At 35.8% G+C, this 16,333-nt stretch overlaps 1 protein-coding gene across 1 annotated transcript in view; it reads left to right on the top strand.

The window, feature by feature from the left end:
* CADM2 (cell adhesion molecule 2) overlaps positions 1 to 16,333 on the top strand; it is a 266,603-nt gene that overhangs the window by 98,336 nt on the left and 151,934 nt on the right. Inside the window, exon 5 of the mRNA XM_047875439.1 lies at positions 16,073 to 16,243. Coding sequence (XP_047731395.1) covers positions 16,073 to 16,243 — 171 coding nt within the window. The remainder of the gene's footprint in view (positions 1 to 16,072; positions 16,244 to 16,333) is intronic.

Below are 16,333 nucleotides of genomic sequence, written 5' to 3'. Positions count from 1 at the left end.
CTCCCTGTTTTTATATTATTTTTGTTTTCCTTCCTTTGTATTCATCTTTTTGTCTCTTAAAGTCCTCATGAGTGAAGTCATATGATTTTTTTCTTTCTCTGACTAATTTCACTTAGCATAATACCCTCCATTTCTATCCACATAGTTGCAAATGGCAAGATTTCATTATTTTTATTGCCGAGTAATATTCCATTGTATATATATACCACATCTGCTTTATCCATTCATCCATAGATGGACATTTGGGCTCTTTCCATACTTTGGCTATTGTTGATAGTGCTGCTATAAACATGGGGGTACATGTGTCCCTTTGAAACAGCACACCTATAATCCTTGGATAAATGCCTACTAGTGCAATTGCTGGGTCATAGGGTAGTTCTATTTTTAGGTTTTTGAGGAACCTCCATACTGTTTTCCAGAGTGGCTGCACCAGCTTGCACTGCCACCAACAATGCAAAAGAGATCCTCTTGCTCCGCATCCTCACCAACATCTGTTGTTGCCTGAGTTGTTAATGTTAGCCATTCTGACAGATGTGAGGTGCTATCTCATTGTGGTTTTGATTTGTATTTCCCTGATGATGAGTGAAGTTGAGCATTTTTTCATGTGTCAGTTGGCCATCTGAATGTCTTCTTTGGAGAAGTGTCTATTCATGTCTTTTGCCCACTTCTTCACTGAATTATTTGTTTTTTGGGTATTGAGTTTGATAAGTTCCTTATAGATTTTGGATAATAACACTTTATCTGATATGCCATTTGCAAATATGTTCTCCCATTCTGTCCATTGCCTTTTAGTTTTGCTGATTGTTTCCTTCACTGTGCAGAAGCTTTTTATTTTGATGAGGTCCCAGTAGTTCATTTTTGCTTTTGTTTCCCTTGCTTCCAGACGTGTTGAGTAAGAAGTTGCTGCGGCCAGGGTCAAAGAGGTTTTGCCTGCTTTCTCCTCAAGGATTTTGATGGCTTCCTGTCTTCCATTGAGGTCTTTCATCCATTTGGAGTTTATTTTTGTGTATGGTGTAAGAAAGTGGTCCAGGTTCATTCTTCTGCATGTCGCTGTTCCAGTTTTCACAGCACCACTTGCTGAAAAGACTGTCTTTATTCCATTTTCTAGTCTTTCCTGCTTTGTCAAAGCTTAGTTGGCATACTTTGGGGGTCCATTTCTGGGTTCTCTATTCTGTTCCATTGATCTGAATGTCTGTTCTTGTGCCAGTACCATACTGTCTTGATGATTACAGCTTTGTAGTATAGCTTGAAGTCTGGGATTGTGATGCCTCCTGCTTTGGTTTTCTTTTTCAAGATTGCTTTGGCTATTCGGGGTCTTTTCTGGTTCCATATAAATTTGAGGATTATTTGTTCTAGCTCTGTGAAGAATGCTAGTGTTATTTTGATAGGGATTGCATTGAATATGTAGATTGCTTTGGGTAGTATCTACATTTTAACAATATTTGTTTTTCCTATCCAGGAGCATGGAATCTTTTTCCATTTCTTTGTGTCTTCTTCAATTCTTTCATAAGCTTTCTATAGTTTTCAGTGTATAGATTTTTCACTTCTTTGGTTAGATTAATTCCTAGGTATTTTATGGTTTTTGGTGCAACTGTAAATGGGATCGATTCCTTGATTTCTCTTTCTGTTGCTTCATTGTTGGTGTATAGGAATGCAACCGATTTTCTGTGCATTGATTTTATATCCTGCAATTTTGCTGAATTCATGAATCAGTTCTAGCAGTTTTTTGGTGGAATCTTTTGGGTTTTCCATATAGAGTATCAGGTCATCTGCGAAGAGTGAAAGTTTGACCTCCTCCTGGTCCATTTGGATGTCTTTTATTTCTTTGTGTTGTCTGATTGCTGAGGCTAAGACTTCCAATACTATGTTGAATAACAGTGGTGAGAGTGGACATCCCCATCTTGTTCCTGACCTTAGAGGGACAGCTCTCACTTTTTCCCCATTGAGGATGATATTAGCATTGGGTCATTCATATATGCTTTTATGATCTCAAGGTATGATCCTTCTATCCCTACTTTCTTGAAGTTTTTATAAAGAAAGGATGCTGTATTTTGTCAAATGCTTTCTCTGCATCTATTGAGAGGATCATATGGTTCTTGTCCTTTCTTTTATTGATGTGATGAATCACGTTAATTGTTTTGTGGATTTTGAACCAGCCCTGCATCCAGGTATAAATCCCACTTGGTCGTGGTGAATAATTTTTTTTAATGTATTGTTGGATTCGGTTGGCTAATACTTGTTGAGGATTTTTGCATCCATGTTCATCAGGGAAATTGGTCTATAGTTCTCCTTTTAAGTGGGATCTCTGTCTGGTTTTGGAATCAAGGTAATGGTGGCTTCATAGAAAGAGTTTGGAAGATTTCCTTCCAAAATTCTATTTTTTGGAACAGTTTCAAGAGAATAGGTGTTAACTCTTCCTTAAATGGTGGGTAGAATTCTCCTGGAAAGCTATCTGGCCCTGGACTCTTGTTTTTTGGCAGATTTTTTATTACTAATTCGATTTCCTTACTGGTTATGGGTCTATTCAAATGTTATATTTCTTCCTGTTTCAGTTTTAGTAGTGTATATGTTTCTAGGAATTTTTCCATTTCTTCCAGATTACCCATTTTATTGGCATATAGTTGCTCATAATATTCTCTTATTATTGTTTTTATTTCTGTTGTATTGGTTGTGATCTCTCCTCTTTCATTCTTGATTTTATTTATTTGGGTCTTTTCCTTTTTCTTCTTGATCAAACTGGCTAGTGGTTTATCAATTTTGTTAATTCTTTCAAAGAACCAACTTCTGGTTTCATTGATCTGTTCTACTGTTTTCTGGTTTTTGGGTTTTTTTTGTTTTGTTTTTGTTTTTGTTTTTTTGGTTTCAATAGCATTAGTTTGTCCTCTAATCTTTATTATTTCCTGTCTTCTGCTGGTTTTGGGTTTTATTTGCTGTTCTTTCTCCAGCTCCTTATGGTGTAGGGTTAGGTGGTGTATCTGAGATCTTTCTTCCTTCTTTAGGAAGGCCTGGATTGCTATATAATTTCCTTTTATGACCACCTTTGCTGTGTCCCAGAGGTTTTGGGTTGTGGTGTTATCATTTTCATTGACTTCCATATACTTTTTAATTTCCTCTTTAGCTTCTTGGTTAGCCCATTCATTCTTTAGTGGATGTTCTTCAGTCTCTGATTATTTGTTACCTTTCCAAATTTTTTTCTTGTGGTTGATTTCAAGTTTCATAGCTTTGTGGTCTGAAAATATGGACGGTATGATCTCAATCTTTTCGTACTTACTTAGGGCTGCTTTGTGTCCCAGTATATGGTCTATTCTGGAGAACCTTCCATGTGCACTGGAGAAGAATGTATATTCTGCTGCATTAGGATGATATGTTCTGAATATATCTGTTAAGTCCATCTGGTCCAGTGTGTCATTCATAGCCATTGTTTCCTTATTGAGTTTTTGATTAGATGATCTGTCCATTGCTGTGAGTGGAGTGTTGAAGTCTCCTACTATTATGGTATTACTGTCGATGAGTTTCTTGATGTTTGTGATTAATTGATTTATATATTTGAGTGCTTTCACATTTGGCACATAAATGTTTACAATTGTTAGTTCTTGATCTATAGACCCCTTGATTATGATACAATGCCCTTCTGCATCTCTTGATACAGTCTTTATTTTAAAGTCTAGATTGTCTCATATAAGTATGGCTACTTCAGCTTTCTGTTATTGACCATTAGCATGATAGATGGTTCTCCATCCCCTTACTTTCAATCTGAAGGTGTCTTTAGGTCTAAAGTGCGTCTCTTGTAAACAGCATATAGATGAATCTTGTTTTCTGATCCATTCTGTTACCCTATGTCTTTTGATTGGAGCATTGAGTCCATTGACGTTTAGAGTGAGTACTGAAAAATATGAATTTATTAGAATTATGATGCTTGTAGAGTTGGAGATTCTGGTGGTGTTCTCTGGTCCTTTCTAATCTTTTGTTGCTTTTTGTATTTATTTATTTATATATATTTTTTCATCTTTTCTCCCCTCAGAGAGTCCCCCTTAAAATTTCTTGCAGGGCTGGTTAGGTGATCACAAACTCCTTTAATTTTTGTTTGTCTGGGAAACTTTTAATCTCTTCTTCTATTTTGAATGACAGCCTTGCTAGATAAATAATTCTTGGCTGCATATTTTTTCTGATTCAGCACACTGAATATATCCTGCCACTCCTTTCTGGCCTGCCAACTTTCTGTGGATAGATCTGCTGCAAACCTGATCTGTCTTCCCTTGTATATTAGGAACTTTTTTTCCCTTGCTGCTTTCATGAGTCTCTCCTTGCCTGAGTATTTGGTGAATTTGACTATGATATGCCTTGTTGATGGTCGGTTTTGTTGAATCTAATGGGGGTCCTCTGTGCTTCCTAGATTTTGATGTCTGTGTCTTTCCCCAGGTTAAGAAAGTTTTCTGCTATGATTTGCTCACATAACCCTTCTACACCTATTTCTCTCTCTTCCTCTTCTGGGATGATTCCCTACGAGTCTGATGTTCCTTTTTAATGAGTCACTGATTTCTCTAATTCTTAAATTGTGCTCTTTTGCCTTAATCTCCCTCTTTTTTACTGCTTAGTTTGTATATAAGTTTGTCCTCTATATCGCTGATTCTCTGTTCTGCCTCACCCATCCTTGCTGCCACTGCATCCATCCATGATTGCAGCTCAGTTATAGCATTTTTAATCTCGTTCGGGCTATATTTTACTTCTTTCATCTCTGGACAAAGGGATTCTAATCTATTTTGACTCCAGCTAGTATTCTTATTATCGTGATTCTAAATTCTGGTTCACATATCTTGCTTGTATCTGTTTTGGTTAAATCCCCGGCAGTTGTTTCCTTGTGCTCTTTCTTTTGGGGTGAATTCCTTTGTTTTGTCATTTTGAAGGGAGAAAAGGAATTAATGAGGTAGAAAAATTGAAATTAAAAAAATTAAAATAAAAAATATTAAAATTAAAGAAATATTAAAATTAAAAATTAAACACACACACACACACACACACAAAAATCAAATCGATAATGCTAGATCCTAGGTGTGTTTTGGTCTGGGTGTTGAAAGTGGTTTGACAGATTGGGAAAAAAAGCGGGTGAGAAAAAAAAAGGAAATCGTTTGAGAATTTTAAAAAATTAATACACTGAAGTAGACTAAAATGAGATGATGGGGTAAAATAGAATTTCAAAAAATATACACAAAAGTAAAGAATATAGTAGAAAAAAATAAAGAAAAAATATTTTAATAAAAATTAAAAATAAATATGAATTTTTTTCATTTTCTGTATTGAAAAAAAAGAAAAGAAACAAAAAAGAAAAAAGATTTAAAGAAAAAAATAATAAATCATTTGAAAATTTGAAAAAGTGAATACACTTAGTTGACAAAAATAAAATGATGGAAGTAGAATAGAATTTGAAAAAATTTACATAAAAGCAAAAAATATAGTAATGGAAATTGAATAAGAATATTTTTAATAGAAATTGAAAGTAAAAATGAAGTTTTTCTCTTTCTGCATTCAAGAAAAAGAAAAGAAATGAAAATGAGAAAAAAAAAGAAAAAAAGGAAATTGAAAATTTGAAAAGGTGAATACACTAAGGTAGACTTAAATAAAATGATGGAAGTAAAGTAGAATTTGAAAAAATTTACACTAAAGTAAAAAATTTAGTAATAAAAATTAAAGATATTTCTAATAAAAATTGAAAATAAAAATGAATTTTTTCTCTTCTGTATACAAGAAAAAGAAAAGAATTGTAAAAGAGAAAAAGAAAAAAAGAAAAAAAATAAAGAAAATTGAATAGATGAACCTGCTAACAGATTGAAGTAGGACTGAAATTGCTTCCTTTTCCCCTAGAAGTCAGTCTATGTAGTGCTTTGTAGTTCATAAACTAATCCGGCGGTGAGACTTGTGTTCTTCGAGAGTGAGGTTGGCCCAGTTGGGCGGGGCTCAGTGTAACTGCTCCATTCACCACTAGATGGCGCTGCTATCCTACTGGGGTGGATTGTTGTGGTGCTCATAGGTGCATATGCGCATGCACCAGAGTGGTGAAAATGGCGCCACCCATCTATCCAGTCTGTTCTCCCGGATCAGCAATCACGCACCCATCCTCTATCTTCAGCTCTCGTCCACTCCCCACGGTTTTTCACTCTCCATTACCAGGCCCCAGGCGGTACCTCTCTCCCAAGTTTTGACTCAGATGCAGCTGTTTTCCCTGCCCCCTTACTTCCGAAGGACCCGTTCCACCCCTCTGTGGGAGGGTCTCACCAAGCAATGGATGAATGAACAATGGCTGAATATTGGCTGCACCCAGGAACACCCGCTGGACCCTGTTGTTGCCGGTGCCCTGAGACTGTGGCCAGGTGCCAGCCGTCCCAGAAAATGTTTGTGAGACAGTGTAGCAGCAGCGTTTCAGGGATTATGGAAAATCACAACACACATCTGGCGCCAGTCTTCACCCTTAATGACCTTGCCCCAGCACCACCAAATGTGGCCGCCTTCTGGGGTATGCTGGGACCAGGTGGCTTCAACAGTCTCTACCAAATGTCCTTCCAGCAGTGGAACTGCTTTTCCCCATGTGGCCCGAGAACCTCCTGGACCCCACTCTGCTCCTGGGGATTTCCCCTTCCCACCAGAGCACCACCACAGTTGCAAGCTGTGGAGTTGCAACTTTGCGCTCCCTTTGTTTACAGTCTTAGTGGAATTTAAACCCTCTCCTTTCTCCTTTCTCCCTTTTTAGTTTAGTCCCTGTGGCTATTTCTAATTTTCTACTTTCTCTGCAGATGCAATGGGGAGGGGTGCTTTTCCCGTATTCTCCCCCCTCCCCAGTCTCCATCCTCTCTCCACTTGCAAAAGCGGTTCCCTACCTTCTGTGGCTTCTTGCTCCCCAAGTTAAGCTCTCCAGACCACATACGTGCTGAATTCTGTGGTTCAGGTTGTACAGATTGTTGTGTTAATCCTCCAATCAGTTTTCTGGGTGTGTAGGATGGTTTAGTGTTGGTCTGGCTGTATTTCCTGGACGCAAGACACACAAAAAGCTTCCATACTGTTCTGCCATCTTGGCTCCTCCTCCCATATTCTTTTCAAATGATATATGTGATAGGGTGAGGATCAGAGAAAAGATCTGGTATTATCAATTCTTAAACTGCTATTCTCTGGTATTTTGAACATACCGATAATTTTTAAAATATTTAAATAATTTTTTATCTGTCTACTTCACTGGACTGGGATTTATTTCCTGACCTAATCTTTTTTATTCAGAATCTGACATGGTATCAAACACATGGCAAAAGCTCAAGGTTTTTATCTCGAGAATAAATGAATCACTTGTGCCAAAGTGGCCTGAGACTTTACCTTGATGATTTTTAAAGATGGTGACTCATTTTTACTGTATGCCCTCTTGGAGTGAGCAAACTAGTTCTGAATATTCTTCTAAGATACGGGAAACTAAATACAGAATTAAATAAATATAACTGTAGAGTTAAATATAGAATTAGTCACTTGGGTGAAAGTGATCTAAGACTTTACCTCAATAATTTTCCAAGAAGATGACTCTACTCCTTTCTGATTGTTTTACTAGACTAAGCAATATACATAGTTCTTCGTGTTCTTCGGAGGTACTTAATATGTATTTGAATGTTCCTGAGCCATCAAGCAATGATGGAACAAGGTCCACTCTTCTTTTTTTGAAGGAGAATGACCCTTAGAACTCATTATGTGCTAGAAGAATTTGCATTGATATAAAAAAAATCAAACATAAAAGGCAATTATACTGAATATGGAACAACATTTAAATTAGTAAAGAAAAATAAGATGAAACCCAAAGTGAGATTAACAACCAAATTCTTCTCATAAAGCCTTTCACATTTGCCAATGGTGGGTCACAAATTGTTTTTTGTTAGTACTTTTAGCTACTACAAAGAGAGAGATATCATCAGTTAATTATTATGTCCACAAAACTATATAAAATACATCTAACATTTCCTGGTACTGAGAGTCAAGCGAGAAAGAGAATTCCTCTCTGAGTCCACATTTTTCAGACAAATGTGTATGTGTTGAATGGAGTCAGCCATAGAGTATATATAACAAGATCCATATAGTATGTACTCATAGCACCTTTCAATGCAAGCCTATGGGATAACACTGAAGAGAAACTTGATCACTGATGCCTGGGTGACTCAGTCAGTTAGGCATCCTACTCTTGGGTTCAGCTCTGGTCTTGATCTCACAGTTCATGAGTTTGAGCCCCATATCAGGCTTTACACTGATAGCACAGAATCTGGGATTCTCTCTCACCCTTCTCTCTCTGACCCTCCCAAGCTCATGAGTGTGTTCTTTCTCTCTCTCTCAAAATAAATAAGTAAACTTTAAAAAAAATTAAAATACACATCTAAGTTACTGAATGAGTTAGCCAGGCATAGTTACTTTAGGTCAATTAAAAAAAAGTATAGCTGAGTTGTTTATCTTCTAAAAAATGATGTATTTAGTTTTAGGAAATTTGACCTATAGAACTTCTTTTAAACTGTAATTATGCAACATATAGAGTTGTCCAAATTGGTAACTTCAAATTTTTGACATAATGTTATCTTGTATAATGCTCACCTTTTCTCTTTCCTATGGCAAGAGGACATAACATTCAGCTTACTAACAAATTGTCAAATCATTAAAGTACCATTAATATGGATTCATACTGATTCCCTGAAATTATCATCTGATCCACCAGAAAACACTTTTACAAACCCAGACTCTGAAAATAATAGTAAAGTTAAAGTTCTCTATAAACATCAATATCTGAAGTTACGACCCTGCAGCTTTGATCATAGCCAGAAAACTAAAGGTCCAAACAGATCAGGAGAAGTTACATAATATCCTACCTAATTCCTAAGGGATATCTCTAAATGATGAGACATTATGGCACTTCCAGTACCGGGAACAGGTAGAAGCTGTGTCTAAATCTTGCCTTGTTCTCACTGTGGCTGTGGCATACTGGCCTTCCAATGGATTAAGAGGAAACTGGCTCACATGAAGTTATGTCTGACTACCACAGGATGCAGAACAGGATTTCCCTTTATAAAAATGGGATATTCTTTCTGGACCCATTTAAACGGGATCAAAATCACAAGAGTGCAGGAAGCAAATGCATCACAAAAATTCAGATTGCAGTACTCGGGGTGATTAGAACCACTGTGGAGACAAGGTAACTTTCCAAGGAATTTCACTTCAGAGGACTTCTTTTTTAAAAATCCAGTCCAAAAGTGGCTGGAAACTATAGGTAGAGAAGCAGGTGACCTAACATTATGATCTGGAAAGATGGATATGGAAGTAGTTCCTGAGATCTGCTATTTTATGAGAACTTTTGAATGTGAAAAAAACACCCAGATGGCCTTTGTTCTTTGGCTAGCCTGATTCAGGGCTTTGAAATTTAATTTGTTAATTTGCTCACAATTACTTCTGCCTGTTTTTTCCACCTTAGCTCTTGATGAGATAAAAATCTAAAATCCCAAATATAAGCAGACTACTATTCTACATTCCAAGTCTCATAAAGGTACATAATATAAAAGGTGATAGAAAATCATTTACTTTGAGACTTCACCATGAAGTATTCAGGAAAATAGGGCCACCTCAGTGGCTCAGTCAGTTAGGCGTCCGACTTCCTCTCAGGTCAAGATCTCATGGCTTGTGAGCTGGAGCCCGGCATTGGGCTCTGTGCTGACAGCTCAGAGCCTGAAGCCTGCTTCAGATTCTGTCTCTGTTTCCCTCTGCCCCTCCCCTGCTCATGCTCGCTCACTTGTTCTCTCTCTTGAAAATAAATAAACATTAAAAAAAAAATTAAAGAAGAGAAATGTTCAGGAAAATAACTTTTGGTGAGAAGCATACTTGAAGAATTTTCCGAGGCAGATTTATTTTTAACTTTTTTTATTATAACAAATTTCTAACATACAACAATAGCATAGTAAGACAGTTACCACCACCCACCCAAAGCAACTGCTGTTCTGATTATTCAAGAACAAGTGCTAAAAGTGCAGAACCTCCTTTGGAAAAAAAATAAGAGGGATTATTGCAAGGATTATGAATAAAAGTCATCCTACAAATACCTCTTTTTATTGCTTGCTCTCAACCTCTGCTGATAATCGTACCAATGCATTATATATGAAATGCATATTTTGAAAAATGTAGAATATGAAAAAATGCATATTTTACAATTTCTTTTAACATTTATTTATTTTTGAGACAGAGAGAGACAGAGCATGAATGGGGAAAGGTCAGAGAGAGAGGGAGACACAGAATCCGAAATAGGCTGCAGGCTCTGAGCTGTCAGCACAGAGCCCGACGCAGGGCTCGAACTCACGGACCGCGAGATCATGACCTGAGCCGAAGTCGGATGCTCAACCGACTGAGCCACCCAGGCGCCCCAAGAAATGCATATTTTAAAAGATTAAAGGTAGAGGCGTCTGGATGACTCAGTCAGTTGAGCATCCAACTCTTGATTTTGTCTCACGTCATGATCTCACAGTTCTTGAGCTCGAGCTGTGCATTGGGCTATGCACTAATAGCACAGAGCCTGCTCGGGGTTCTCTCTTTTCCTCTCTCTCTGTCCTTCCCCTCCTTCTCTCTCTCTCTCTCTCTCTCTCTCTCTCTCTCTCTCTCTCAAAAATAAATAAATAAATAAATAAATAAATAAATAAATAAATAAATAAACAAACCTAAAATATATCTTTAAAAATTAAAATAGTAAAGGTAGAATTGAAGCTAAGGAAGAAAGGAAATTAAAATGTTAAATATAGACTGAGAAGGAAAGGGAAGAGTAGATAGAGTAAGTCCCAATATTTCCTCTTCATCTTTGGTTACATCTCTGGTATTGGTGTATCCACTTTACCCTTTCTCCTCAAAATATATCCTTGGGCCAGCAGTTGACTTTCAGTCTCCCTCCCACAAAATATTGAATCAGAATCTGCATTTTACCAAGATCCTACGGTGATGTGTATGTCTATTCCATTTTGAAAAATACTGCTCTAGATCACAATGTAATGAAATGACATCCCGAAGGAGAAAAAATAGAAACTCTAAAACAAGACAGAACATGAAACAAGAATACATATGCAATCAGCAAACTGTGTAATAAAAAGAAAATTCCTATTGGTTCTATAACTGTGAATGCATAAGTTATTTTATAAAGCTAGAAAACAAAAATAGGTATAAATTTTAAGTACTATTTCCTGCCTGTTTTGTGGAGGGGGTGGGGATTGAAGGAGAAAACCAGCATAAAATATAGACAAATAATATGATTGGCTTTTCTTGATGTTTTTTTTTTCTTTTCATCGTATTGCTTTTAGAAGCCTATAAGCTGTCACATAAGCTAATATTAACAGCAACAAATTATACTTTTGTTTATTCTATTTGAATGATGCTCGTTAAAATTTTATGTTATATACAATTGCTATCAGATTTTATGTGTCCAATTAATATTACATTAAATGATACTTTTGTACGGAAATCGGCAAAAGGAAGCAGATGTGTGGGTTCTTAAAATACAGCTGTTATTAAAATTAAACAATTAGCAGCAATATCTTGGAATAATTTTTCATATATAACACAATTATAAAATGGTTTGTTAAGAGATCTAAATTGTGTTACACTGCCACTGCTTAGAGCTACAGACAAGAACACATTGGACATGAATTTATAGGAAAGAATATAAAATATAAAAATGAGGCAACATTTTGAATAAATCTATAAGACATTGGAAACTAAAAGAGCATCATAGACATGTATATATATATTTAATATAACAAAGGACTATAATTGCATCTGTATTATCCTGACGTATTTTGACTAACAGGAGATCATTCCATTTTTTACTATAATATTTTTTTAACTGAGATTGAAACTAATTTTCAAATGTAAAAATCTCAGAAATCACTTTGGTTAGCACAAATGAGATATTTCAGAAGACACATTTATGGAAAACCTTGTATCCTGTATGACTGATTAATAGTTATAAGATAGAATTGAGATTTTAATGTTCTTCTCCTACTTTTCAAAGGTTACAAAAGTTTCTTACTTTAAGACCTGCCTAAATTACAGAAAAAAATTTTAATGGTAAAATCTTAGGTATTTTTTTTCCTAATTTGTGAAGACAATGATAAACATATTTTCAAGAACAAGATACAGAACATTTACCTAATTTTATCCTGAAGTAATATTTATTTTATTTTAATTTTTTAAATCAAACAATTAAGTAAAATCAGACTTCTCTGTAAACAAGTAAAACTCAACGGACCATGCAAATATCTACCCACAAAATAACTCAAAGTCAGTATTAATTTCAAAGTCAAATCTTTGCATGGAGAAGGTGACTTATGTTACTTGGTTGTCATTAATATGTCTTTAAATGTTTTAAAAATAAATTAATACATGGTAAAATCAAATATTTTATGCACTTTATAAACCTAACTCTTTTTCTGAAAATATTGGTCATTTGAAATGAAAGAGTAAGAAAATGGAACAGCTCTTTCTCAACTCTATGTAAGATCTTATTATAATATCTTAACTTTAGCCTACAACATTTTGACTTCTAATCCATTAAAATCACCCTCTTCTTATCAACTACTTTAGATGTAAGAAATTTTAAATTAAATGAAAATATTATTAAACCTCTTTTCCATAGAGAACAAATACTGCCTGAATGCACCATTTAACGAATCTTAATCATGCACAATAAGTTTAAATATCAATAAATGAATTCACATCTTGAGAAAGGTATTCAAGATTTATTTCATTCATGCTGAAATAAATTCTTCAGCCAAGTGAAGAGCATTTATCTCAATGTAAATTTCACTGCAAATACATATTTTAAAATATTCAAAATATTCAGATGACTGTCCTCTTCCTTTTTTTACTCAAGTAACATTTCTTTGATTTATTTATTTATTTATTTTTGTTTCAAGCTTTTATTTAAATTCCAGTTAGTTAACATATAGCATAATATTGGTTTCAGAAGTAGAGTTTAGTGATTCATCACTTACATATAACATCCAGTGCTTATCACAACTACCCTCCTTAATACCCATCACTCATTTAGTCCATCTCCCACCCACCTCCTTCTAGCAATCCTCAATTTGTGCTCTTTAGTTATGAGTCTGTTTTATGGTATACCTGCTTGCCTCTCTCTCTCTCTTTCTTTCTCTCCCGCCCTATGTTACTTTGTTTTATTTCTTAAATTCCACATATGAGTGAAATCATTTCTTTCTCTCTTTCTTTCTTTCTTTTTCTTTCTTTCTTTCTTTCTTTCTTCCTTTCTTTCTTTCTTTCTTTTTAATGTTTATTCATTTTTGAGAGATAGAGAGAAAGAGTGGGAGGAGGGAAGAGGAAGAGAGAGAGGAAGACACAGAATCTGAAGCAGGCTTCAGGCTCTGAGCTGTCAGCACACAGCCTGACATGGGGCTTGAACCCACGGACCATGAGATCATGACCTGAGTCGAAGTGGGATACTTAACCAATTGAGCCACCTAGGTGCCTCTTTTCTTTTTTTTTTTCTTTTCTTTTTTCTTTTCTTTTCTTTTCTTTCTTTCTTTTTATTTTCTTTCTTTTCTTTCTTTCTTTCCTTTTGAGAGAGAGAGAGAGAGAGAGCAAGAGGGTCAGGAGATAGAGAATCTTATGCAGCTTCCACACTCAGCACGGAGGCCGACATGCGACTCAATCCCGTGACCCTGGGATCATAAACCTGAGTTGAAATCAAGAGTTGGACACAGAAACTTTTTATCTGGATAAAATCCCAATAGTTCACTTTTGCTTTTGTTTCTTTTGCCTCCAGAGTCATATCTAGAATGAAGCTGCTGTGCCCAAGATCAAAGAGGTTGCTGCCTAGGTTCTCCTATACGATTACAATGGTTTCAGGTCTCACATCTAGGTTTTTCACTTACTTTTAATTTATTATTGTGTATGGTATAAGAAAGTGGTCCAGTTTCATTCTTTTGTATGTTGCTGTCCAGTTTTCCCAACACCACTTGTTGAAAAGAGTGTCTTTTTTCCACTGGATATTCTTTCCTGCATTGAAGATTAGTTGACATATAGTTGTGGGTCTATTTCTGCATTCTCTATTCTGTTCCATTGGCCTATTTTGGTGCCAGTACTGTACCATCTTGATCACTACAGCTTTGTAATATAACTCGAAGTCTGGAATTGTGATGCCTCCAGCTTTGCTTTTCTTTTTCAAGACCGCTTTGGCTATTTGGGGTCTTTTGTGGTTCCACACAGGTTTCAGAATTGTTTGTTCTAGCTCTGTTGGTGTTTTCATAGGGATTGCATCAAACCTGTAGGTTACTTTGGTTGTATAGACATTTTAACACTACTTGTTCATTCAATCCATGAGTCTGGAATTTTTTCCCTTTATTTGTGTCATCTTCAATTTCTTTCAAAAGTGTTCTATAGTTTTCAATGTACAGATCTTTTACTTCTTTGGCTATGTTTATTCCTAGGTATCTTATGGTTGATTGTAAATGGAATCAATTCCTTGATTTCTCTCTGCTGTTTCATTATTGGTGTATGGAAATGCAACATACTTCTGTACAATGATTTTGTATCCTGTGACTTCCCTGAATTCATGTATCAGTGCTAGCAATTTTTTGGTGGAGTCTTTCGGGTTTTCTACATAGAGTATCATGTCATCTGCAAATAGTGAAAGTTTAACTTCTTCCTTGGTTATTTGGATGCCTTTGACTTCTTTTGGTTGTCAGATTGCAGAGTCTACTACTTCCAGTACTATGTTAAATAACAGTGGTGAGAGTGGACATCTCTGTCTTGTTCCTGACCGTAGAGGAAAAGTTCTGTTTTTCCTCATTGAGGATGATATTACCTGTGGGTCTTTTGTATATGGCCTTTATGATGTTGAGGTATATTCCCTCTATCCCTACTTTGTTGAGGGTTTATATCAAGAATCAATGCTATGCTTTGTCAAATGCTTTTTCTGCATCTATTGAGAGGATCATATGGTTCTTATCCTTTCTTTTGTTAATGTGGTATACCACATTGATTGATTTGTGAATATTGAACCACCATGCAGCCTAGAAATAAACCCCACTTGATTGTGTTGAATGATTCTTTTAATGCGTGGTTGGATTTGATTTGCTAGTACCTTGTTGAGAATTTTTGCATCCATGTCCTCTTTTATTATTTTTTTAAAATTTCATTTAGATCCAAGTTAGTTAGCATATAGTGTGATAATAGATACAGGATTAGAACCCAGAGATTCATCACTTGCATATAACACCCAGTGCTCATCGTAACGTGCCCTCCTTAAGGCATCGCACATCACCCATCACCCATGTAGTCCATCCCCCCATCCAACAACCCTCCAGCAACCCTCAGTTTGTTCTCTGTATTTAAGAGTCTCTTATGGTTTATCTCCCTCTCTGTTTTTATCTTAATTTTCTTTCTCGTTCGCTTTGTTCGGCCTGTTTTGTTTCTTAAATTCTACATATGAGTGAGATGGAACCAGAATGTGTATTACTAAGCAAAATAAGGTCAGTCAGCAAAAGACAAATACCATATGATCTCTTACTTCCTTTAGTGAAGAAGACAACTTTTCATTGTTGGTGTTCTTTGGGAATTATGTTCATCTGACATTGGTTCATGTTGAAATTATAGCTCAACACATTGTACTTTCTTTTAGGCATAACAGGATGTTGTGACTTTGCCCTTCCCAACTAGTGGTTCAGAGATTTAAGATTATCTTATGCAAAACTCAAATATAAAGAAAGGTCATGAATATTATAAAATGGCCTGATTTCTCAAATGGAGTCTTAAAAAAAATCTTGCACTTTAGTTTAGAAACAACTGTATTCCACCCTTTAATTTTATTGATGTATTCACCTTTTAAAATTTATTTTTGAAGTAGTTGTAACCTTGCTCAAATTGAAATGGAATAAATGTTAAATTAACAAATATTTGCTTTTTAAAAATTGAAGAAGTTTGGAGACATGAGGCCCCCAGTTGTGTCTCAAGTGAATGAAATCTGTTACATTTTGAAAGATGATGTCATAGAATTTTAAATTTTACATTTTACTTTCAGATGTAAAATACTTAAAAGAAGAGGATGCTAATCGCAAGACATTCACCGTCAGCAGCACACTGGATTTCCGAGTGGACCGGAGCGACGATGGTGTGGCTGTAATCTGCAGAGTAGACCACGAATCCCTCAATGCCACCCCTCAGGTGGCCATGCAGGTGCTAGAAATACACTGTAAGTAAATGCTGCTCCCTTCCCAGTGATAGCAGAAGCAACTCTCTTCATCTACATTTAAAATCATTTCAAAATGTCCTCACATTACCA

The sequence above is a fragment of the Prionailurus viverrinus genome, chromosome C2 (genome assembly GCF_022837055.1).
Source record: "Prionailurus viverrinus isolate Anna chromosome C2, UM_Priviv_1.0, whole genome shotgun sequence".
Lineage (NCBI taxonomy): Eukaryota > Metazoa > Chordata > Mammalia > Carnivora > Felidae > Prionailurus > Prionailurus viverrinus.
The sequence above is the reverse complement of the archived record's forward strand: the minus strand, read 5'-3'. Positions and strand labels throughout refer to the sequence as shown.